Here is a 25,484-nt window from a genome sequence, read left to right as displayed (position 1 = left end):
CTTTTGAGAACTGTCCAAATCAGATCCTTTGCTTACTTCTTAATTGGATTGGTTGTTTTTTAAAAATCATTTTTTGAGTTCTTGATATATTCTGAATACTAATCCTTTGTCAGAAAAGTACCTTTCCCAATTCTGTCAGGTGTCTCTGTACTCTGCCATTTGTTGTGGAGAAGCATCCAAATTTGATATAATCCTGTCTGTCTACATTTGCTTTTGTTGTGTTTTTTGGGTTCTTATCCAAAAAGTCATCACTTGCACAAACGTTTTGAAACATTTCCCTTATGTTTTCTTTTAGAAATGTCCTTTGTTTCAGGTCTTGTATTTAGATCTTTGATCTATCCTGAGTTTATTTTTTACATATGATGAGAGACAGAGATCTAATTCCATTTTCTACTTATGTATATCCAGTTGATCCATAGTCCTTGATCAAAAAGATGATCACTGTATGCTCTGGGTACCCATTGTAACAAATAAGTTGGCCATATGTGTATATACTTCTGGGTTCTCTATTCTGTCCCACTGATCTGTGTGTTGGTTTTTATTTCAGTACTGTAATGTTTTATTTACTGTAGCTTTGTAATCAGGGATTATGATGCCTCCTGCTTGCTGGCTTTCTACTTAATTGCTCAGAATCTTTTGGCTATTCTGTTTTGTTTGTGAGTCCATATGAATTTAAGGATTTATAAAAAATTCTATAAAGAATTTCATTGGTATTTTGATGGGGATTGCACTAAATCTTAAATTTGCTTTAGGCAGAATGGATATGTTAACAATATTAATTCTTCCAGTCTATGAAAAAGAATACATTTCTATTTTTTCTGTATCTTTGATTTTTTTTCCATTAGTGGATAATTTTCATTATAGAATTTTTTCACTTTTTTGGTTAAATTTATTCTTTTTTTTTAAGATTTATTTGTTTATTGGAAAGTCAGATACATAGAGAGGAGGAGAGACAGAGAGGAAGATCTTCTGTCTGATGATTCACTCCCCAAGTGAGTGCAACGGCCAATGCTATGCCGATCCAAAGCCAGGATCCAGGAACTTCTTCCGGGTCTCCCATGTGGGTGCAGGGTCCAAAAGCTTTTGGTCGTCCTTGACTGCTTTCCCAGGCCACAGGCAGGGAGCTGGATGGGAAGTGGAGCTGCCGGGATTAGAACCAGTGCCCATATGGGATCCCGGGCATTCAAAGCAAGGACTTTAGCCCTTCAAATAGTGGAAAATTCAAACTGCTTCAATTAGAAAGTACATCTTGAGAGCCAGAGCCATGATGTAGTAAGTAAAGCCACTGCCTGAAGTACTTGCATCCCACATGGGTGCCAGTCCAGGCTTGGCTGCTCTACTTCACATCCAACACCCTGCTAATCTCCTGGGAAAGTGGAGGAGGATGGCCCAGGTCCTTGGGCCTCTGCACCCTCATGGAGACCTGGCAAAAGCTCCTGGCTCCAGCCTGCCTCAGCTCTGACTGCTGCAGCCAGTGGGGAATGAGCCATTGGACAGAAGATCTACCTCTGAGTCGCCTTTCTCTATAACTCTGCCTTTCAAATAAACAAATAGATAAAAGAAAATAGGATGTGTAACTTAATGTCCTATAGTTTAATCTCAAGAAGATATTTTTAATTCTTAATGGAATTAATTATGCTGTAGAATATTTGTGATTTAATTTTCCAATCACCAGAGCCCTAAAACTATCATACAACCTGCCCCATATCTTATATTCAAGGTATCTTATCACTTGGAATTTCTAAAAATACCATACTCATAAATAGAACTTTACTGATTTCAGAAATTATGTGAAATAGCTAAAATTTGGCAAAATAACAATAATTTCCTGCTGCAAATAGTGCCATCAGGAAATTGGAAAGACATTCTACTGAATGGGAGAAAACATCAGCAAATCATTTATTTAAATAGGGCGTTATATCCAGAGAATAAAATGAACTCTTATGACTCAATAACAAAAAGAAAAAAATTTTTAAGTGTGCAAGGGTCTTGGGTAGATATTTTGTCCAGATAGATATTTTTAACATGATTAAAAGATGCTTAGTCTCTAAGAAAATAAATTAAAATGACAATGAGACACCAGTTCATGTCCACTAGGATAGCTAAAAGCAACATGAAAGACAATAATAAGTATTGGCATGGACGCAGAGAAAGTGAAATATGCATATTCTGACTGGAATGCAAAATGGCGCAGCTGCTTTAGAAATCAGTTTGGCAGTCTGTTAAAATATTAAATTTAAAAGTCTTATGACCCAGCGAGACGATTCCTAGATAAATAACCAAGCATAAAAAAGAAATGTTCAAAACCCCATCCCCCCAGAAAACCAAATGTTGAAGCAAAAATTTGTACACAGAATGTTCACAGATGATTATTCATAATAGGCCAAAAGTGGGAACAAACTAAATAATCATCAACTGATGAGGGAATAAAAAATTGTTTTATACCCATACACAATGGAATATTATTCATGAAATACTGGCATATGCTACACTGTGTTTGAACTTCAAAAGCATGCCAGTAAAAAGAAGACAGTCTCAGAAGACCACATATATATGATCCTATTTCTACTGAAATGGACGAATCTACAGAGATAGAAGGCAGATTACAAGGAGGAGAAGATATTATGTGCTAATGGGCATTTCTTGTTAGGAGGGAGGGGAATTGTTCTAAAATTACATTGTACTGGCATTATGGCACAGTGGTTTAAGCTGATGTTTAAGATGCCAGCATCCCATATTGGAGTGGCAGTTTGAGTCTCAGCTGCTCTGCTTCTGATCTAGCTCCCTGCTAACATCCCACAGAATGCAGCAGATGATGGCCCAAATATTTGAGTCCCTGGCAGCCATATGGGAGATCAGGATGGAGTGCTTGGCTCCTGGTTTTGGTCTGGCCAAAACTGGTTATTGCAGGCATTTGGGCAGTAAACCAGCAGATAGAAGATCCTCTCTGTCCCTTTCTCTCTCTCTGTAATTCAGACTTTCAAATAAATAAATATATTTTTTTTTTATTGGAAAGGCGGATATACAGAGAGGAGAGACAGAGAGGAAGATCTTCCATCCGATGATTCACTCCCCAAGTGAGCGCAACAGGTCGATACTATGCCGATCCGAAGCCAGGAGCCTCCTCCGGGTCTCCCACATGGGCGCAGGGTCCCAAAGCTTTGGGCCATCCTCGACCGCTTTCCCGGGCCACAGGCAGGGAGCTGGAAGGGAAGCGGGGCTGCTGGGATTAGAACCGGCGCCCATATGGGATCCTGGGCGTGCAAGGCGAGGACCTTTAACCACTTGCGCCACCGCGCCGGGCCCATAAATAAATATTTTTAAAAAATAAATAAAATTATATTTTGGTAAAGATTATACAACCCTGTGAATATTCTAAAAACAGTAGAATGTGTAGTTTAAATGGGTGAATTAGATGAGATTTTAACTATGCTTTAATAAAGCTATGACTACAATATATGTGCTTTTCAAGTTAAGCGATTTCATACCTTTCTTTGGCTTTCTTGAATGAAATTTCAAGTGTCTCTACCTTCTGGTTTCCTTCCCTTAGGCAAAGTAGCAACTGGCTCATAGTTAATTCCTTAAGTTTCAAATAATTCCTGGCAATTTCTGTAGATTTATTCCTACATTAAAACAGCACCACCACATTCAATTCAAAGGCTAAAAGGTTTTCAGGAGAAAATGGAAATTTCAGAGACAGCTTAAGAATAGAGTTGCCTAATATAAGTGGAACCAATATAAAGAACTGCCTTCCAGAACATTCTTCAATCAACTCCTATCTAATTACCAAGACAGCTCCTGCATGCTTTTAGGGAAAGTGTGGATACTACTAGTGAGGCTCCAAAAAGGCTGACCTTACACCACTTGCTTCACTTTGGTAAGTGGTCATTGTGTACACAATACCGTAGCACAAAGCCCATGGAGACAATTCAGCAGGGATGCCAGGCTTTCCAGAGATCTGGTTTCCAGGAGGATTGCAGTCAGATAAGGCCTGCAGGCCGTGCACCCAGATCACTGTCGCTTCTTCAAGAGGACAGAAAGGCTTTACAATTTCTGATCTCAAATAAGAGCAATAAAATGTAGGCACTGTTACCACATAAACACTTTTCCCTCCATTTCAAATCTACTCAAGAGACATTTCAATGACAAGCTAGCAAAACCAGGACTATCACTATAATAACAAATTCAGGATGCATCAACAAGGCAAAGAACAGCTAGTGTTTCAGTAGCTTACTCAAGTTCACATATCTCACAAACAGCCAGGAATAAGTCTTAGCTGTCAGGGCTCAAAGCTTAAACTCAGAAACCTAGAAATCAGCCTCAGATTCCTTAGAGTACTCATGTGCAGGGTACAGAGCTACTATTACTCAAAATATCAAAGAGTGGCTTATGAGAGGAAGTGGTCATTGTATTTGGATATACATGAAGAAGAAGTTGCTTGAAAATCTCAAACAAGACTTTCTTTCTTGTACTTTCAAGAAAGTCTTTCCATATTTTTAAAAAAAAGTAGTTTGGGGGGAAAACAAGAATTTTTAATTTAAAAAGGGAACAGTTTTATATCAACTGCTTTATTTGATGAAAGAATATTATTTTTATTTAATTTTAGAGGGGCTTAGAAACATCACAGGATTTTTTTCATGTTTTGTTAAGTTTTTTTTTTTGGATATACTCATTAAGCTATAGAAAAAGATGTCAAGCGTCTATGAAGGAAGACAAATTTTCAGACAACAGCTTCCTTATTTCTATTTTAAATAATATTTAGCTTCACTTATTTGAAAGGCAGAGTTACAGAGAGTGAGTCACTTGTCTTCCATCTGTTGGTTCACTTCTCCAATGGCTGCAATGGGTCAGGGCTGGCCTAGGCTGGACCAGGAGCAAAAAACTTTATTTGGGCCTCTTACATGGGTGGCAGGGGCCAAGCATTTGGACCATCATCTGCTGTTCTTCCTAGGTGCATCAGCAGGCAGCTCCACCAGAAGGGGGGAGCCAGGACTCAAATCAGTATCCACATGGGATACTGGTGTTATAGAAATTGATGGTCTTGGCTTCTACTCCAAAACGCTGGCCGTGAAAATGGTATCTTACAGAAGCAACATGCTTACAGAAGATAAACTGATAGCATATTCAAGTGGAACAGGTAGGACTGGAACTGACAGCCATATGGAATACTAGAATCACAGGTGCAGTTTTACCGGCTATGCCACAGCTTTAGCCATGGATCAAGAGGTTTATGGGCCCAGTTCTTTTAACACACACAGTGACTGAGTTGGCTAACAGTCATTATTATAGATGATCATTAAACTTTGGTCACCATGGTCTGCAACTGGGAGTGAACAGGGAAGGGAAAATGGAAATATCTTACTTATGGAAGCTGGGAACTTTAGTCCAGGTTAAGCAGCTCAAATAATTAGCAAACAGGGATCTTTCCAGTGGGAACAAGTATGTTCTTATGACTAAATATGATGGAGATGAAATACTAGTGGTCAGTATTAACCTAAAGAGGCACCAAAATTTGTGTTTAACATTGCTGTCTTTTCAAGAATATTTACTTTCATTTACTCGAAAGGCATAGTGGCAGAAAGAAAGTATTGCTGGCACACTCCCAAAATCCTACCCACATCCAACAGCCAAGGTGGGCCAGGGTGAAGCCAAGTGCTTGGAATGCCATCTGCTACCTCCCAGGATGCTAATGGAGGAAGCTGAACTGGAAATAGAGACATTAGGACTCAAATCAGAACTCTGATATGGAATGTGGGCATCCAATTGAAGACTTACTCTGCTATGTCACAAAGAATACCACTCTGCTAGTTTTGGCTGCAGCCTTAAATTGCAATCAAACTGAATATTCTTTAAAGGTTATGATATGAATTAGGAAGAAGTTATTCTTTCAGCCTGTTAGGATGGACGCCTGTTTCTGCACCCCGCCCCCAGGATGAGCTCAGAGTGACAAGACTGCCCAGTCAGCCTGAGAGCCCTTGGTTTTATTCACATACGTGCTAATTGAGTCCATTCTTGTGGGTCTGGGACTATTCTTGATTTGTTTTACTGTCCCATTTGCTTCTGTTTCCTGTAAAAACAGAAATGAAAGGATTTTATTTAAATGCAATATGTGTGCAAGACAAATTCTTTGTCAAAAGCAAATTAAGGTCTTTGATGTTCACAAGTCAACATTTAAATGGTAAATGTTTGAGTCATTCAAATGAAGTGAAAATGTACTCCTTGCAGCCCTGCTCCTGCCCCTCCCCCCCATTCTCAGGATTATAAATAACTGGGCTAAGTAAGGTATGAAGGTCAGTCTTCTCACACTGAACACACTCCACAGAACTCAGTTGACATGAAAGCCTCTCTTCCCCTCTCTCCTCTCTTTCCTCTTTCCCTAGACTAAGGTCACACAGCAAAGCTAAAAATGGGCAGTTTTCTCTGAATGCGGCCCATAAAGCACTGTCTTTGCCAGCTGACTTCCACTGGAAATCTGCATATACCACGGGCCACCGGAGGGACCTGCACACTAAGACTTAGTTTGTATTCTATTAAATAATAAGGAAAATAAAAACTACATAATCATAGGTAGGATGGGTTCTAAGTACTTTGGATATATTCTTCCTAAATTTGGGGCAGTATTTTTCAGTTCACAGAAGAAGCAAAGCAAGCAAAATGCATTTACACTAACAAACTATCACTCATCTGTGCCTGAAAGCAGACCCTGAAAGCAGCTGTTTCATCTGGAAACTTCTGACACGTTTGTTTCTGCTTCCTGAACTTTATCAGTTATTTGCAAAAGACTAAAAACTCAGATCAAACTTCTGTTTTAACAATCTGGTAACTTACAGAAAGGGAACTCTGGCAAAGTATGCTTTTCAATTAGTGTTTTAATTGATTTGATTTCTCTTTTGATTTGGGCTCCTATTAATGTATCAAAAATATATTAGAGAGCATGGATGGAAAAGTTATTAAGAACTATTTTTCAATTCCATGAAATTTAATGCAGCAAATGAATCAGAAAGAAAGTCACACACTAAATGTTCCAGATAAATCCAACAATTTAGCTGCTTAGCAACTTGTTCTCCACTTGCCCCAACTTATCTACAAAGTTCATTTCTTTTTTTCAGGAGAAAAAGTTTCTCTCTCTTCCAATGTCAGATGTGTACTATGACAAAGCTAAGATGACAAAGGATTTTATCCTTGTGTGTTTTCTTCCTCATAACCTAATCATTTTTATGGTCCAAAGGAGAGGCCCTTACCTGTCTTGCTCTTCTTGTTTTTTAAATTAACTTCATTTTATTTGAGAAGTAGAATGACAGGGAAAGACAGAGAGCTCTCACTCACTGGTTCACTTCCTAAATGCCTGCAATAGCTGTGTCTAGCAAGGCTGAAGCCAGGAGGCTGGAACCCTGTCTGGGTTGGCCATGGCAGCTAGGGACTCAGTTGCTTGAACATTACCTGCTGTCTGCAAAAGGGTGTACATGGACAGGAAGCTAGAATGGGGAGTAGAGCCAGGACTTCAACCTAGGTACTTCACCTAGGATGTGTAGTTCCCAAGAGGCCTGGTAACTGCTGTGCCAAATGCTACCGCTGCTTTGCCCTTTAGTAGGACTGCTGTACAGCAGCCACAGCTGTGGCAGATGCTTCCCAAGAACTCAGGAATCGCTGAGCACGTGTACACCTCCTCATTTGCTGGCTTCATTCTGCACTGTAAAGCAACTAGAGTCTGAGCTCTGGCTTCCAATCAGCTCTCAGATGTCCCTGAGCAGCTGCTGTTGAAGGGAAAGGTCAGGTTGCCCCTTCAGCTTGCAGTGACAGCAGCTCTCCCTTTTTTCTCCCTCACTGTTATGATTCCTCATAGAATTGTGTTTGAAAAGGGGAATCTTTGTTTGAAAAATTGCTTAAAAGTCATTCATTTACTGCATTTGATTATAATGCTGGTCAGCTTATAAGTACTGCTGAACAGTTTTGAGAATTGGTTTAAAAAAATCTATTGGAGGGGAAAAAAAACCCTGTTTTTATCAAAAAAGTAATTTAATTTCAGCTATGACAAACCCTACAAGCATTGTTACACTTAAAAAAAATTAAAGACAGCTCATCTTTACTACACTCATTTTCCCCTTGTTATTTAGCTTTCCTGTGATGACCAGAAACAGTGGTTTTGGTGTCATCTGTCTTGCCGAGGCTTTGTAGTTTGCTTAAAATAAAACCAAAAGCAAGAAACTCACATCCACCCTAAGTTCAACGAAGGAGCGGTCTGAGTTGCCACTGGAGTTCAGTTTGAGTTGTAGCTCAGATACAATACTCTGAAGGTCGGCCTGCAGGCGTGCCACCTGCATCTTCAACTGGTCCATTTCCTGCTCCGCTTCCCCCTTGGGAGGCCTGCAGTCACCAGTAGGGCACTGGAAGTAACAGGGGAAAAAAAGACAAATGCAAATTCAATCAGATAAGGGACTTGGCCATCAAACTGGATTGCTTCTTCACCACTGACAGGGCAGTTTCTCTATGTCTTTGTCCTCTGTGCTTTCAAGTGGAAAATTCTAGCACCAACTTGGAAGTTTATTTTGACATAAAAATTAAAATAGAAAGTTTTACATTATTTTATTGTATCTAAATAATAGAAATTAGAAATAATTTCATGATAAAAGTCTTCTTCAACAAGCTGGAATATTTTTATTATTAAGCATAATAATACATGTTATTAGATACTTTACTGCTTCATTATTACAGTAAATTATTTTATTTACATTTTAAGAAATTTACATTATATAATGAGTATATGATATGTAAATTATAACTATGCTATATAGTATATAATACTTATTTTATAGTAATTATATGAAATGCAATTTTATATAGCTGCATTATTATTATTATTTTATTAGTAATTATTATACAGTATATTATGAAATAACCAACCAAACTTTGGCACTGCTAGACTCATAAACTATAATAACCAGAAAATAGACAAAATATGTTGTCATAACTCAACTCCTCCCCACAAATGCATATTCTTAGTCTGCACACACTTGTTCTTTCTAGTTAGAAGCCAAAGCATGGTACAGTAACAGCCAAACACAATGAAAGGAACAAAACTCTCTCAGGGTGTAGACTGATAAGTATGATATTCTATGTTGGTGCTTTAAGGTTGCTAAAAATCAGCTGAGAAACAAGAACATTTAAAATGTATAGGCTTGTATCATAGGTAAAAAATTAGCTTATATAAACATTTACAGTACTAATATTTCATTAATGTCAAGAACATGTTATGCTCACCCTGTTGCAATGTCTACATATATCTAGATATGACTAAGTCCTAAAAGAAGACCCTTGCTTAGAAGTGGTGTTTTCACAAGGGAGTAAGGAAGACTGATCTAGTCCACCCTCTGCTATCACTGGGTATATACTGTCTTGAGCAGATGCGCTTCAGTTCCTGACATGATTACATGGGTTAGAAGGAGAGGTGGTACTACATGGTTTCCCTACTTCATCTCTCCCAATTATAACCTTCTGGGTTTCTCTGGTTCCCTCCTGAGAACTGTATGACTCTTGAGTTCCCATTCCAAAATCTCAAGTACATATGATTGATATTATATACACACACACACACACACATTCACACCCCTTAACAGCATTGTATAAAACGCCAAATACCTTATGATTAGATTTTAAAGAAAAATCATGACTTCTTGGGAATTTACAGCATGATCAAATACCCACACAAGAAATTTAAGTAGGTCATCTCAAACTGATGGACAACATTGAGTTGTGCATAACCTTTTACCTTCCCTGATCTGAGACTTGCTAAATAAATCCAAAGACCTGTAGCTGAACCAAAACAGTATCAGAAACAGCATAGACCATGAACCACCACAAAATAGAGGGACTGGTGTTAACTGGCAACACAACTGTCCCGGACAGTACCCCTCCTCCACAGAGAGCAGGCCCAGGCTGAGGTATAACCTCTGGCCACAGAAAAGCAACTCATTGTGAAACAGTTACCTCTGCATTTGCAAGGAGGGTTAGAAATCTGCACTCTCTTTCAGTAATGACTCATGCCAACACACATTTAAAGAACAAAAACAAGACAAGGATACTGCTGAGCCTAGAGCCAGGAAGCCAGCAGGCTAAGACAAGACTAGAGCTTTATCAGCCATCTTCACCTTTACCCTTTAGCACTACTCAAAAGACAGTTTACAGAATGGGCTTTTTATAGCCATTTATCATAAGGGTAGCAAATAGTCATATTTTATTTACTCATTTTAAAAAGTTCAAATTGCTAATTTTCATTGTGTTTGAGGGCAAGTGAGAAAATGATTTTCTACCACTAGTTTGTTTCCCAAATGCCTGCAAAGGCCAGGGCTGGCCTGGTCAAAACCAAGGAGTCCAAAATCCAATCCAGGTCTCACACGTGGGCAGCAGGTGTCCAAGTACTTCAGCCATAACCTGGTATCCCTTGGAGTGTGCATTAGCAGGAAGCTGGAATTGGAAGCAGAGCCAGCACTCAAATCCAGGCATGCAACAGGGGTATGAGTATACACAATTAAGATGTCTGTCTTAACTGCTACACCAAATGTCAAACTCAGGAAAGAGAGATTACATAGGTGTGTGAGGTGTATGGATTCTTAGTCTCAGAATGTAACAGAATCTCAGATTATTATATTTTCTTGCACAGTTATGGGGATCTCTAATTATCCTTAGGGAATCACGAATCCACTTATTTGTCCATAACACCTTGTTAACTAATACTTAAATTTCCTTTTATTTTACTACTGAGATACTTGCCTTTCCTGGACTGTTGTGGTTTATCTCCTCACCTCTCCTCCAAACTCCATTATTTGTTATTTCATCACTTCTGCTCGTTTACTGATGACCTTCATGAACCTAACTTGTCTTTTCATGTATGTGTAGAACCTGTCTATCTCCCTTCTTGGAAATGTGCCCAAATGAATATGTCATCTTAGAATTCTAGAAGGAAAGGCTACCTAATGACTTTTGCTTAATCATGTATAGAGATAATCACAATGCATTATGGAACCAATTATGCCTCAGGATCAAAGGGCAGAGCTCCCACAGAAATCCCTGTCCTTTGGATGAGCTTAAAGGTTTTGTGGGATTCGGCATGACACAGCTGTAGAGAACAGCAGCATGTATGGGCTAGTTTGAACAAGAAAAGACAGAGAAGGCTGAGGAGCCCCACAAAGTTAGGAAGAGGAGGATCCAAACAAAACTCTCCAAATGGTCCGTGAAACACAGACTAAAGAAGAGGGAGCATGGCAATGGCAAGAGCTTGGCACAATTTTGGTAGGGATGAAAGCTGCTAACTAAGGGCTTTAAAGGCCTCCACTGTCCTTGCCAAGCACTCTACTGCATGGCTGAATCGTGCTTGGGGCTTGAGCCACTCATCATCTGCCTTGAAATCAGCTGTCCAGTGCAGTAGTTTCTAATGTCAAGTTATTCCAATTCTGGGACTTTGCAAGAAAACCTGAATGCAGACTTTCTCAGATGAAAAGAGTGCTTTTGGAAACTTTCTCCTTGGCTTGCCTATTATAGATCCCAGCAGGCTGAAGGCAATGGTCACCTCATACCCCCCAAAACCAAGGAAGAAAAACAGCTTATAAGGTCTGTATTTACAGAGAATAGAAGAGTATTCATTGATCTTAGGGTATCAATTTTTTCCTTTTCATTTTTTTCTAAATATTCACCTTATTTTTATTGGAAAGGCAAATTTACAGAGAGAAGGAGAGACAGAGAAAAAGATTTTCCTTCTGCTGATTCACTCCCCAAGTGGCCACAATAGCTGGAGCTCAACCAATCCAAAGCCAGGAGTCAGGAGCTTCTTCCAGGCCTCCCATGTATGTGCTGGGTCCCATGGCTTTGACCCATCTTCTATTGCTTTCCCAGGCCACAAACAGGTGGAAGGGTATTGCAGCAGCTGGGACATGAACCAGCGCCTATAATGGGATCCTGGCACATGCAAGGTGAGGATTTAGCTACTGAGCCATCATGCCGGGCCCCAGGGGATCAGTTCTTACCAAGTTTACCTCTGGGGACAGGCATGATAACTTAATTGGCTAATCCTCTGACTGCAAGCACCAGTGTCCCATATGGTGGTGTCCTGGCTATTGGTGTCCTGGCTATTCCACTTCCCATTCAGCTCTCCATTTGTGGTCTGGGAAAGCAGTGGAAGATGGCCAAAAGCCTTGGGACCCAGCATGCATGTGGGAGACCCAGAAGAAGTTCTGGCTCCTGGCTTCAGATTGGCTCAGCTCCAACTGTTGAGGCCACTTGGGGAGTGAATTAGCAGATGGAAGATCTTTCTTTGTAAATCTCCCTTTCCAATAAAAATAATAAATCTTTTAAAAAGAACTGTATAAAAATGTTTAGATGATGAAACATTTTTTCCTCAAAGAGGCAACTGAATACTTTTTGAACTGAAAAACAATCAGATGTGATAAATCTTACTGACAATGAGACACTCTGATACAAATATAAACTTATTCAAGCAAAAAGTTTTTATCATCCCATGACCAGGAGTTGATGAGTAATTTCACTGAGAAGATGTATATTTTCATAAATAACTTTCCATGCTGTAAGTCATGCTACACCATTCTCCCTATTTTCTTTCTTCTTTCATTCCTTGTTCATCCAACAAATTTTTTAAAATTAACAAGTTCAAGGGAGTCTCAGGAAAACTCAATGATATTCCAAATAAATTCTCCCTGAAGCAACCCAGTGCTTTACCCAAAAAATGGTAAATGCCAGGTTTGAAAGAAAAAGAAGAGTATAGGTTTACCTACAATCCCCAGTGAGCTATGGGATACTGGCAGGGATTTCAAATGAATCTGTTGTTTCTTCACCATGATGTTTCTTCACCCAAGCACATTTCCTGGGTTATTTGGGTCAGCAAAAACGTATCTATTGGGGCTGGTGCTGTGACACAGTGAGTAAAGATGCTAGCATCCCATACTGGCACTGGTTCAAGTCCTGGCTCTTCTGCTTCCAATCAGACTGCTTGCAAATATGCCTGGGAAAGCAGTGGAGGATGGCCTAAAACCTTTGGCCTCTGAACTCATGTGCGAGATCAGAAAAAGCTTTTGGTTCCTTGTTTTAAACTGGTCCAATTCTGGCTACTGTGGCAACTTGGGGAGTGAACTGGCAGATGGAAGACCTCTCCTTCTCTATGCAAACTCCGCCTTCCACATAAATAAGTAAATCTTAAAAAAAAAAAAAGGAATCTCTCTCTCTCTTCAATTATAGTTTCTCATCACATGATATTTGCCAAATAGTTTTGAAAATGAAAATGTAAAGTAAAAAAAAAAGTTCATTTTGTTGCCCTGAGAGAAAGGACAAGGTCAAGAAGTGAAAATTATCAATAAGAGACTTTCAAAATGAAATTTTATATCAAAGGCATAAATTAAACATTGGATAGTTCTAATCAGAGGTCCCACCTACACCTTCTATAATCAACTGAAACACTGATCTACAACCTCAATACTCTTTTGACTAAAATCACTATGATTAACGCTTTACAAAAAAAAAATTCCCCTTATAAAAATAATAGATTTTTCTCAAAACTGAAACTAATCTTTTGAGTCAAAACACTTCTTCCACAACCATGCAAAACACCAGTCTAGGGTCAATTATGAAAGATTGTTAAATGGGAGTCTAGTTTTTATTGCAAATATTCAAAAAGTATAATCACAAGTGACAAGTCTGCTCACCTCAAATGACTTTTCTGACTTCCCTTTTAGTTTTCCAAGCTCTTCTTTCAACTTCTTGTTTTCAAGACTCAAGGCCATTATGCGCTCTTTGGATTCTTTGCTCTGTAGCTCAAACAACTGGCGTTCTTCCTTCTGTTTCTCTGTCCATGCTGAAAGCTCCTCAAATCGTCCTTTCATAGTTTGGTTATTTAGTTTCATGGCTTCTGTGTGGAGGTCAGAGTGAGGGAGTCACAAAAACTAAGAGAGTGGACATACTTTGATGAGCTAATCTCCAGAGCCCACTTCCCCACATGGCTCTGAATCTAAAAATGCCAGACTTAGCCAGGGTACAAGGGCCAGCATGACAAGGACCTTAGTAGCATGAGTAGGGTTTTTTCTTTAATTTATTTATATAAAGGGAACAAATTTCACATATTTTATGATACAGATTCAGCAGCACAGCAGTATTTCCCACTATGCTCTTCCTCCTGCCACATTATCTACCCATCCTTCTCTTTCCTTCCTCCCTGCTTTCTCCTTTCTCCCTCCCTCCCTCCCTTTCTCTTTCCCTTCTTCTCTCTTTTTTTCTTCCTTCCTTACCTGCCTCTCTTCCTCCCTGCCTCCCTTTCTTTTCACAATGGTATCGTTTCACTTCACTTTATGATCACAGACTTTATATTCCATCAGGGAAAGATGTCTGTGATAGCAAATAGAAAAAGAACAAACAAAACCCCTAGGTGGTGATGGGCCAAGCCAGGCTGGACTGTGGAATGCACCAATATTTGCAGTCACCAGGGTTGGGAGGAGGCCTGGCTGGGCCAGGCTACAGCACCCACTGGCACTTGCAAAGACCAGGACTGAGGGCAGACCATGCTAAACATGGCTGTAGAACCCACTGACGTGAGTGAGATCCAGGATAGGAGCAGGCCTGGTGGGGAACTTGGGTAACTCCCCTGCCAAGTAGCAGCTTCTGCTGGGGAGCATGAGAGCGAAGGCTGGGGGGTGGGCCAGGCCAGGCAAGGCTGCAACACTTGTCAGCATATGTGTGGGCACGATCTGGGGAGGAAGGCCAGGCTGGGCCAGCTACAGCACCTGCAGGCACACATGACAGTCATGACAGGGTATGAGCTGCACTGGGATAGGCTAGTCTAAAATATCTGCCAGCTAGAGCTGAGACTGGGGTGGGCCATACTAGGCTGGGTTGAAACACCGATTGGCATGTGTAAGATCCAGGATTGGGAATGGGCCTGGCAGGGAGATTTTGGGGACTTTCTGCCAGGCCGCAGCTCCCACTGGTGGGCATAAGTGCTCTGGCTGTGGTGGACAACAGCAGCCATCAGTTTGTGTGAGTGATGGGGTTGGGGTCAGAACTCATAAGGAAGCTGCATACACTAGCATGTGCATTGGCTGGTGCAGGTGACGGACCAAGCCTGACCTTGCACTAGTTGGCACATTCAAGAATCCAAGTCTGAGGTCCCTCCAGGTGATAGTTCTTACAGGACTCCTCAACTGGATCACTGGATTCAAATTCCAGCATTCACAAATTATGTGGTTTGACATTGGAGTGCATGTGTAGGGATTGCTGATGCCTGTATAGTGGACAGTATAGCCACATGCACATGGGGAACATGACAGCCAGCTCATCTAGGCCAGCAGAGAATGTCGAGTGCCTCATCAGAGGATGGAAAGCAGAACAGGCTGGACAACTCTCCTGGCCAAACTTTGCAGCAATGTTCCTGGGCCTGTGAATACACTCAAGTGGACTTGCTCAGCCAACAGACTTTGGAAAGATTTTCTCAACCTTGGTGTAACAAAACCAACAATGTCTCAGAGCTATAAAGTTAACACCCTTGGAATATTATTCCCCACAATGGAGTCTAAGGTGTCATCAAATGACTGTCCCCCCATTCCCAGGTACTGCTTTAGTTTGACAGTAAGAAGCAGTTCCCTTCTCTTTCCCCTCAGTGAACAGAGAAGAGAGAGAGAAAATAACTGAAATATTTGTCTCATTTACCTTCCTGGATATCTTGAACCTCTTCACCCAAAACGGAGGCTCATATGGGTGTGCATCCCTCTCAACTCGGTAAACAATATTAAAAATAAAATAAAAATTAAAAATAAAACCTATTCTCCAGGAGTATAGATAAAAGCTATACATAAAAATTGAGTCACAGAATTTCAATCTCACTCATATAGACTACATTTTTGTATTTTGTGTTTTAGTTGTCACAGATCAGAGAAAACATGATATTTGCCTTTTGGGGACAGGCTTATTTCACTAAGGATAACGGTTCCCAGTTGGGTCCATTTAGTTGTAAAAAAAAAAAACAAGATTTCATTATTATTATTTTTTTTTTATGGCTGAGGAGTATTCCATAGTGTATTTTTCTTTATCCAGTCATCCATTGATGGGCATCTTGGTTGATTCCGTATCTTAGGTCTGTGAATTGGGCTGCCATAAACATGAGCGTATAGGCTGATTTGATTTTATTTGGAAAAATTTCCAGGAATGAAATGGCTGGGCCATATGTTAGATCAATTTTCAATGTATCTGAGTAATCTCCATACTGTCTCCCATAATGATTGTACTAGTTTACATTTCCACATCTTCACCTTACTGCTTTCTGATTGGTTGAGTGGTTTTGATTTCTATACAGAACTAGTGCGCCCAATGTCATTTCTAGTTCTTAAAAAGTTTCAAGAAAACTGATTTTGAGTACTTGTACTATAACACAGATTTCTATTGATAACCAGAAACTGAGGAAGGTCTTATTACTCTTAGATTTCAACACTAGCCATGTCAAAAATTCAAAGCTTGAGTTATCAGAACTTTCTCTTAATGAGGTGTTATTTAGAACTAAGTCTGTTATCATGGCAGTCGTTCTTTTTTCTTTTACATAAGTTAACTTTCATTATGCTATTTCTCTGTGATACACAGAATACTTTTTATTCTTACCCGATCTCAGCAATAATCAGCAGAAAGCCATTTTAGCCTTACTAGAGGTTAAATGCTTTGTCCTTTCTCCAGCCAAGAGAAGCAGCAGAGGGAGCTCATCTGCAAGCCTTAGTACAAAGAGACTGAATGTCTTGAAGGTCCACGGCGAATGCAGAAAACCTGTTGCTCACCTTTCAGCTGATGGTTCTCAACGAGGAGCTCTTTCATCTGCTGCAGCAGCTCCTCTGGGGTGAACGCATCCAGATTTGGGTGAGCCAGATGGGGGGGTCCATTTCCTGTGGTTTCATTGGGGCTTTCTCCCTTCTTAGTCAGGGAGCTGAGAGGTTGGTGGGACATGGCAGCAGTTCCTATGGAAAAGTCACAAACTGAAAATATAGCTGTTCCTTTCTGCCAGCCATGAGTCTCCAGAAGGTCCACAGATTCCCTTGCAAGTGCTAATGCTCATTTCCAAAGTTGTCTACTTGTTCTCCAACTACACTTTGAATGTTTAAAATTCTTTTGTTTAATTAAAACAAAAGGATAAAAAATTATGTTCTAGTTTCAAGGATATACGTGTATGGATGCTGTATCAGTTTAGGGTGCTATATAAGGGGGTAAGTTATATATAGTGAGAAATTGAGAAATGAAAGAGGAAAGGTGTATCTTGATGTTCATAGGATTTATAGAGTTTGGCAAAATACTGAATCCCATGCAAATTACTGTTAAAATTTTACTTTTAAGTGTTGGGGAGAGAGAAAGAGAGAGAAAGAGAGAGAGAGAGAGAAAGAGAGAGAGAGAGAGAGAGAGAGAGAATCCTCCATACACTGGGTTACTCCCCAAATGGTTGGAACAGCCAGAGCTGGGACTGGTAGCAAGCTAGAAGCCAGGAGTGCTTAGCATTAAATGACTCAAATGTACTGTTATTATTATTTTTTTAATCCTTATCCCCCAACTCCCAATTTGGATAAATGCCATTTCTGACTTTACACAAAGTCATTCCTGCATGGAATGATCTTTTTTTTTTTCAAGATTTATTTATTTATTTATTGGAAAATCAGATATACAGAGAGGAGGAGAGACAGAGAGGAAGATCTTCCGTCCGATAATTCACTCCCCAAGTGAGCGCAACGGCCAATGCTATGCTGATCCAAAGCCAGGATCCAGGAACTTCTTCTGGGTATCCCACATGGGTGCAGGGTCCAAAAGCCTTGGGCCGTCCTCGACTGCTTTCCCAGGTCACAAGCAGGGAGCTGGATGGGAAGTGGAGCTGCTGGGATTAGAACCGGCACCCATATGGGATCCCAGGGCATTCAAGGTGAGGACTTTAGCTGCTAGGCCACGCCGCTGGGCCCATTGAATCATCTTGGTGCTAACGATTACCAAATCATGGTGTTCCTACTTCTTTTGCAGAGGAATATTAAAATGGACCTAAGGATACAATCTTAGTATCTATACTCATCAACATTAAAGTTCCTCAGGTATTCAGTTGTTATAGTACGTATGGCATAGGCATCCAATAGATATCTGACCAGGTATCTGAGATGTGTCTGGCTTCATCTTACTGTAAACCTGTTTATCCTAATGGCTTTCCCAGAAGTAGAGGGAAAGAGGGAAAGGGAAGAGAAAATCAAATAAAAAGAGGGGAAGAAAGGACAGAGGAAGAAAAGGAAAAGAAGAAAAGAAAGATGATGCCTTGAAAGTTGTTCAGAAATATGTCTGATTTTCTTTTATTCCCTTATAAGTCCACAAGTACAACCATAATGCCATTAAAAATTATTTTAGTTGCTGCAACAACTCATCTCCTCTTCTCAATTTGCCAACATTTTACAAGGAAATAAGAGAAAGCATGACTGCACTAGTGGAGACAATAGAAAAACCCTCCTACCGGGTCAGCTGTTTGGCCTTGAGAAGTCACCTGATCTCCTATTATAATTTTTATAATTACTCAAAAAATTTTTAAATTCAATTTTAAATTCTATTTTATTTTAAAATCAGAAAGAGGGAGAGAGGGGCTGGTAGGAAGAACAGGAGGTGGGGAGAGAGACAGATACAGGGAGGGAGGGAGATAGAGACAGATAATTTTTCCTATCTGCTTGTTCATTCTCCAAAAGCCTTAGGGCTAAGCTAAGCTGGGTTGAAGCCAGATTCAGGAACTCAATCTCCTATGTGAGTGCATAGGAACTCAGGTATTTGAGCAACCACTTGCTGTGTTTCAGGGTTTTCACTAGCAAGAAACTGCTAGGACACTAACTCTGGCACTCTGCTATGGGATACGGGCATCACAAGCAGTAAAAACTGCTGTATTAACTACCCATTCTCTTGTATTATTTATTGGTTCATCTGGCAAATGGTGGTCACTAACAATCCTGTAAAAAGTACTCTTTTTAGGGTACTTTAGGCCCGGCGGTGTGGCCTAGCTGCTAAAGTCCTCACCTTGAACGCCTGGGATCCCATATGGGTGCCGGTTCTAATCCCAGCAGCTCCACTTCCCATCCAGCTCCCTGCTTGTGACCTGGGAAAGCAGTCAACGACAAGCTTTAGGACCCTGCACCCATGTGGGATACCCGGAAGAAGTTCCTGGATCCTGGCTTTGGATCGGCATAGCATTGGCCGTTGCGCTCACTTGGGGAGTGAATCATTGGACGGAAGATCTTCCTCTCTGTCTCTCCTCCTCTCTGTATATCTGACTTTCCAATAAATAAATAAACTTTTTATAAAAAAAGTAACTCTTTAGTACTTTTGAGATCACAGTCCCATTGCTGTCTTTCACCACAGACCCATCAAATATCCTCCTCTTACAAATGTATACCCTTTTACCCTAATTAACTATGTAAAAATTGTCAAAAATATGAAAAAAAAACCCAAATGTATACCCTATCCTAATTACAGTAGTCTTAGGAAAAATTTGGTAATGCAAGTGTAATAGTAAATAAGTTAGCACATGTAGCAAATGTAAGCGTACAAATATTAACTCTAAAAGCTTTGCTAACCATAATTTAATTGACTTTTGGTGACCCAAAGGCTGCTCTGTGATTTTAGAGGATTTGAGGGCCATCACCATGTGCACTATCAGTATACAGTGCACCTGTGAAGTATCTAAGGGAGAATGCCAGTTATAAAGCTTAGTTCTCAAAGTCTTTAATAATACTGCCAGCTACTTCCAATTGGAAACTCAGAAGTAAATAAAAAATCCTCTCATCCACCTTTCAAGGTTACAGAAATTCAAACTAAGCCATTTATTACAAAGATTCACCTGCTAATAGATTTTCTCACAGTAATGCAACTGCTGTATCATTTCTAAGCAAAGATGACATCTAACCATGAAAAGGATAAACTACAGTACAGGATTTGTCAAGATCTCACCAATGAGGAAGTCTGAGAGCTACCTGGTAGACGGTCAAAAGCAAACTCTTCTAGGTTTTATGCCTAAATCTGTTCTGTGGATTCCCACTAGTATTAATTCTTATTCTTTTTTTTAAGATATATTTATTTATTTGTCTTGGAAAGGCAGGTGTACAGAGTGGAGAGACAGAAATATCTTCCATCTGCTGATTCACTCTTCAAGTGGCCACAATGGCCAGAGCAGAGCGGATCTGAAGCCAGGAGGCAGGAACCAGGAGTTTCTTCCCGGGTCTCCTGCACGGGTGCAGGGTCCCAAGGTCTTGGGCCATTTTACTGTTTTCCTAGGCCACCAGCAGGGAGCTGGATGGAAGTGGAGCAGCCAAGACATAAATTGGCACCTGTATGTGATCCCAATGCATGTGAGGTGAGAGCTTGTCTACTATACTATTGTGTCAGCCCCTAATCCTTATTGCTAATCTCAGAGGTCAAGTAATTACATCATTGTCTTTGTAGACATTCCTGAGTTGGACTAAAATTTATCCAGTCTGTTTTAAGAATTATTTATGTCAGGGGCAGATATGGTGAGAAAGAAACGGTTGGTTCACTTCCCAAATGCTCACAACAGCTGGGGTTGGGTCAAGCTAAAACCTGGAGCCAGAAACTCAATTCAGGAATCCCTCGGGGGTGACAGATTTAGCCAGGTGAGCTATCACCTGCTGCCTCCTGCAGCATACATCAGCAGGCAGCTGGGATCAGGAAAGGAGCTGGGAGTTGAACCTAGGCCCTCTGATATTGGGAATGTAGGGACCTAAACAGAGTCTAGTCGGCCAGCTTGTCTAGTACAAGAAAGTCATGTCTTGTATGTCTTGTTTGCATGGCACATGCTCACACAGACTAGGCCTTAACACTTCAGTGACAGAATATATGAGCAATGACTTTAGAGACAAAGGTCTCTTCCTTCTACAGGATGACTGATCACCAGAAAGTTGTATGTGTCTAACAAGATCTGCCTTATGCTGACTTCCACAAGTGGACACTGGACAGAAAATAAGTTTAGGCTGTTTTTCTGATGTGACTAAATTCCCAAATTTACTAATGAGGCATTCAGAGGTCCAATCACAAGTAAGGATGAGCAACCTTTTTTTTGTTGTTGTTAAAGATTTATTTTTATTATTTTTTCATTGGAAAGGCGGATATACAGAGAGGAAAGACAGAGAGGAAGATCTTCTGTCCGATGATTCACTCCCCAGGCGGCCGCAACGGCTGGAGCTGAACCAACCCGAAGCCAGGAGCCTCTTCCGGGTCTCCCACGTAGGTGCAGGGTCCCAAAGCCTTGGGCCGTCCTCGACTGCTTTCCCGGGCCACAGGCAGGGAGCTGGATGGGAAGCGGGGCTTCCGGGATTAGAACCAGTGCCCATATGGGATCCCGGGCATGCAAGGCGAGGACCTTAACCACTGCACCACCGCGCTGGGCCCGATGAGCTAGCTTTTAACTATGAAACTTGTTTCTCTATCCAGGACACTAGTTGACTGTTATCAAATTTTGGTTTGGGTTCATAAAGGAACTAAGATTCCAAGATCACATCACCTAAACCCATCAGTGCCCTGGGCAAAGGACTTTAAAGTGTACATATAGGGACCAGGCGCTGTGGCGCAGTGGTTAAGGTCCTCGCCTTGCATGCCCGGGATCCCATATGGGCGCCGGTTCTAATCCCAGCAGCCCCGCTTCCCATCCAGCTCCCTGCCTGTGGCCTAGGAAAGCAGTCGAGGACAGCCCAAGCTTTAGGACCCTGCACCCGCGTGGGAGACCCGGAAGAGGCTCCTGGCTTCGGATTGACTCTGCTCCAGCCGTTGTGGCCGCCTGGGGAGTGAATCATCGGACGGAAGATCTTCCTCTCTGTCTCTCCTCTCTGTATATCTGCCTTTCCAATAAAAATAAAATAAATCTTAGAAAAAAAAAGAGTACATATACATCCTACAAATGGGGTAAAAGAAACCACACTAGGGCCTGTGTTGTGGCAGATTGGGTAAATCTATTTGTAGCCTCAGCATCCCATATCAGAGTGCTGGTTCAACTTCTGGCTGCTCAGCTTCCGAATCAGCTGCCTGCCAACGCACCTGAGAAAGCAGTAGATGCACCTAAGCTCTGCCACATATGTAGAAGGCTTGCATGGAGTCCTGGACTCCTGGCTTTGATCTGGTCCAGAACTAGCTGTTGCAAATACTTAGAGAGTAAATGAGAACATGGAAGATCTTTCTGTCACCCTGCTTTTCAATTTTTTAAAAAGCAGCTTCATTTATATATATTAAATGTATATCAAATATATTTAAATATATGTTATATTTAATTTATGTTTTAGAGTATACAGAAAATGGGAATAGATTAAATTGTTTACCAGGCAGGAGCCTGGGAGTTATGCTTGATTATTCTCATTCCCAAATGCTCACTTCCACCCCTTAAATGTTTCTAAAATGTGCCACCTCTTTCCCTCTGTCCCCACAGGCTTGGCCCAGGTCCTTCTCTGGTTTGGACTACAGGAATGTTGACCTCCATGGAAGACAGGGTTTTTACCTATTTTGTCCACTACTGTATCCTCAACAGTGAGAACATTACTTGACACATATAAGGAAGGATTCAGTAAGAATCTGTTGAGTGAACCTGCTTAACCTCTGACATGCTTTGCCTTCTACCTTTTCCCACATCAGCCCTACTACCTTGATGGTTTTTTGTAACATGAAGTCATTCTCCTGAGTATCGCCCTCCCATACAAGACAGTTTCAGCTTCCTATCAGCATGGCTTCCAAAGTCTGCATCAGCCTATGCACTGGTGACCTCTGGCCTCCCGCCTTGCCTCCGACCTCTGCTTGCAAAGAAGGCTTCCCTTTTGCCCGGGATGAGTCAGTGTTGATTCAAACATGACAAGTTGTGTAAATATAAACACCCTCCTCTGAGTGCCCAGGAGCATTCTGCACTTTAACCTCCTCATTCTTCCCATACTTCCTGCCATCTATATCAATCTATATCAGCATTGTAGACACACTACACACTGGCCCACAGCAGGCCCTCAGTGTTTGTTGAAAATGAAAGTATAATGAGGTATTTTTAACTTAAAATTCTTTAAAATAGCTTCTACTGTGTTAGGTGACAAACCCAGCATGCTAGTATTGGTAAATTTTTCTGCAGTGTTATGGTATTCATTTCCAGATTCTTGAAATCAGCTGTTAAGATTTTTTTTTTTAAATTAGAACTGTTTTTTTTTTATGTTACTACAAAGGCATCTGGATGTTGTTTTGTAACATTCTCTTATTCAATCCTCACACACATGTCACAGTGGAAAAAAAGAGAAAACTTTAGAATAGTTTTTCTTTCCAAATTAAACATTTTATTTTTAAAAAGTAACTTTAGGAGCAGGCACTTGGCTGGTTAAGTCATTGCCTGGGATGTCAGCTGCCAGTGTCTGAGTACCAATGCCTCTCTTTCTGATCCAGCTTGCTACTAATGTGTATATAGGAAGGCAGCAGGTGATGGCTCAAGTACTTAGGTTCTCGAACTCACGTGGGAGACCTGGATGAAACTCTAAGTTCTTGGCTTTCACCTGACCCAGCCCTGGCTGTTGCAGGTATTTGGAGAGTGAACCAGAAAAAAAAAATCCCAGGCAGGTGCCTGGGTTTGAGTCTCAGCTTCACTCCTGATTTTAGCTTCCTGCTAATGTGCACACTAGAAGGCAGTACATGATGGTCCAAGAACTTGGGTCCCTGCCACTCAAGCGAGAGACCTGGATTCAGATTCAGTTCTGAGCTCCTGGTTTCAGGCTGGCTTGTCACCAGGTGTTGTAGGCATTTAGATAGTGAACCAGTTAAAAAAAAAAAAAAAAGCTTTCACTCTCTGCTTTTCCACAAAAGTAAATAAAAAGTTTAATTTTGGCCCTTTTGATTTTTTATTTTGATTTTTACTATTCCATTAAATACTAAAGAAATTACAAGGTATGTCAAGTGTATTACGTTTAGGAAAGCAGGGGCTGGGAAGAAGGTGTATTTTGTGGGGACAATATCTATGTGTTATCACTTAAAGGAGGGGTTCTATGGGAAGGTAATAATACACTGACCTGTTCCTTTCCGAGAACAACATCCTGATTTTGAGGGGCTGGGGTCAAGGCAGAAGATTAAATATATTCCATGGAATAACATGCAAACTAAAAAGTTGTAACTTTTGTAATGTTGCATACAATACTAAAATTGGCCCAGTAGAAAACCAGATTAAAAACAACAACAACCACCACCACCTTGCAGACCTAAGTCAATCATTGCCACCTCCTTACAGGCCACATTAGGTAGTCCCTGGCCTTGGCACCTGCTCTGGAACCTCTGGTGCCTTACGTAGTTAAGACTTGGGCTCCCCATCCATCCTCTAACACTTCCAGGGCACACACTCCCACCCATTTCTTCTGCCGGAGGTGGAGGCCAGGCCACAACCCAGGTTTCACTTTCCTCGGGCAGTGCTGACTGCCTCCAGTTTACACATTCCGGATGGAAGGTAGAAACCACATTCACCTTCAAGTCCCTCTCGCACACCGCCCACTTCTCCCAGCCACTTCGGACTTGCCGGTTCCCTGCAGGCTGCAGAGTTAGCCCAGCGAGTTAGACAAGAGGGGAACCACTGCTCTCCGCTGCTGTCCCCGCGGGCACCTCGTTAACGCCAGGTGGGCCTTCACCCACTTCCTCCTGACAACACAGAACTGGCTGCACAGTCATTCCCAACCTGCGAGAGGACGTGGCTCTCGAACCACCTCGAACCAGGAGAACTCGCTCGAGGCCAGTAGGGCCAGAGGGGTGCGTTGGGGGCAGGGGGACGATACAAGGGCCCCTGGGGTTGTCCCTGACAGCAGGTCAGGCTCAGCCAAGGGCCTGGAAAACCTCCCAAGAGCAGCCATCCCGCCGGAGGAGGGACACCGCACTCCTGGCCACTCCGACCCTGTCAGGCTCCGGGTCGCAGAGAAGGACGGTGGGAACCGGACAGATCCCTCGCCAGCCCAGGAGCCACCTCTGTCTAGTCCCTGCCACCCCCGGCCCCGGCTCACCCGCCGCCAGCGCTCGGCCTCCCTCGGGGTCACTGCTTCCTCGGCATCGTGCCGCAGGGGCAGGGCCCCGGACCCGGATGCGGACGCCGCCCGGGGGTGACGGCAGGGGCAGCGGGGGCTCCGGGAGCCTCGGTGGGGCGGACGCCGAGCCTCGCCTCCCGCCCCGCGCGCTCAGCTGACCGCAGCACCGGCCACCGGGATCGCCCCGGCCACGCCCACAAGGCCGCGCCTCCCGCTTCCTGCGCGCCTCCCCGCGTCCCTTCCCCGCGCAGCGCGCAGGGCCGGCTGTGCGCACCAATGAGTCGGGGTAACCCCGAGGGCCGGAGGTTAAATGGATTTACAATTAAACGAAGAGGCCGAGTCGGCCTTCCCCGCACCTGGCCTGCGGGATGATACGAGGCCGGAGCCACAGGAAAAGAAGAAAGTGGAGGCATACATCTTTTT

At 41.9% G+C, this 25,484-nt stretch overlaps 1 protein-coding gene across 3 annotated transcripts in view; it reads right to left on the bottom strand.

The window, feature by feature from the left end:
- OPTN (optineurin) overlaps nt 1-25,144 on the bottom strand; it is a 43,518-nt gene extending 18,374 nt beyond the window's left edge. The window contains exons 1-6 of one of the 3 annotated variants that reach the window (XM_040967951.1): nt 25,041-25,144; nt 16,812-16,988; nt 13,707-13,909; nt 8,211-8,384; nt 5,994-6,067; nt 3,489-3,623 (exon numbers count right to left, since the gene is read on the bottom strand). In XM_040967951.1, coding sequence (XP_040823885.1) covers nt 3,489-3,623; nt 5,994-6,067; nt 8,211-8,384; nt 13,707-13,909; nt 16,812-16,977 — 752 coding nt within the window. In that variant the 5' untranslated portion in view covers nt 16,978-16,988; nt 25,041-25,144. Of the gene's footprint in view, nt 1-3,488; nt 3,624-4,826; nt 4,829-5,953; nt 6,068-8,210; nt 8,385-13,706; nt 13,910-16,811; nt 17,159-25,040 lie in introns of those variants that run through there. The other 2 variants (XM_040967953.1, XM_040967954.1) reach the window with 2 other exon arrangements.
- Nucleotides 25,145-25,484: the final 340 nt, after the last annotated feature.

Source organism: Ochotona curzoniae, unplaced genomic scaffold (genome assembly GCF_017591425.1).
Source record: "Ochotona curzoniae isolate NIBS_2020 unplaced genomic scaffold, NIBS_Ocur_1.0 scaffold_4683, whole genome shotgun sequence".
NCBI classification, from domain to species: Eukaryota; Metazoa; Chordata; class Mammalia; order Lagomorpha; family Ochotonidae; genus Ochotona; species Ochotona curzoniae.
The sequence above is the reverse complement of the archived record's forward strand: the minus strand, read 5'-3'. Positions and strand labels throughout refer to the sequence as shown.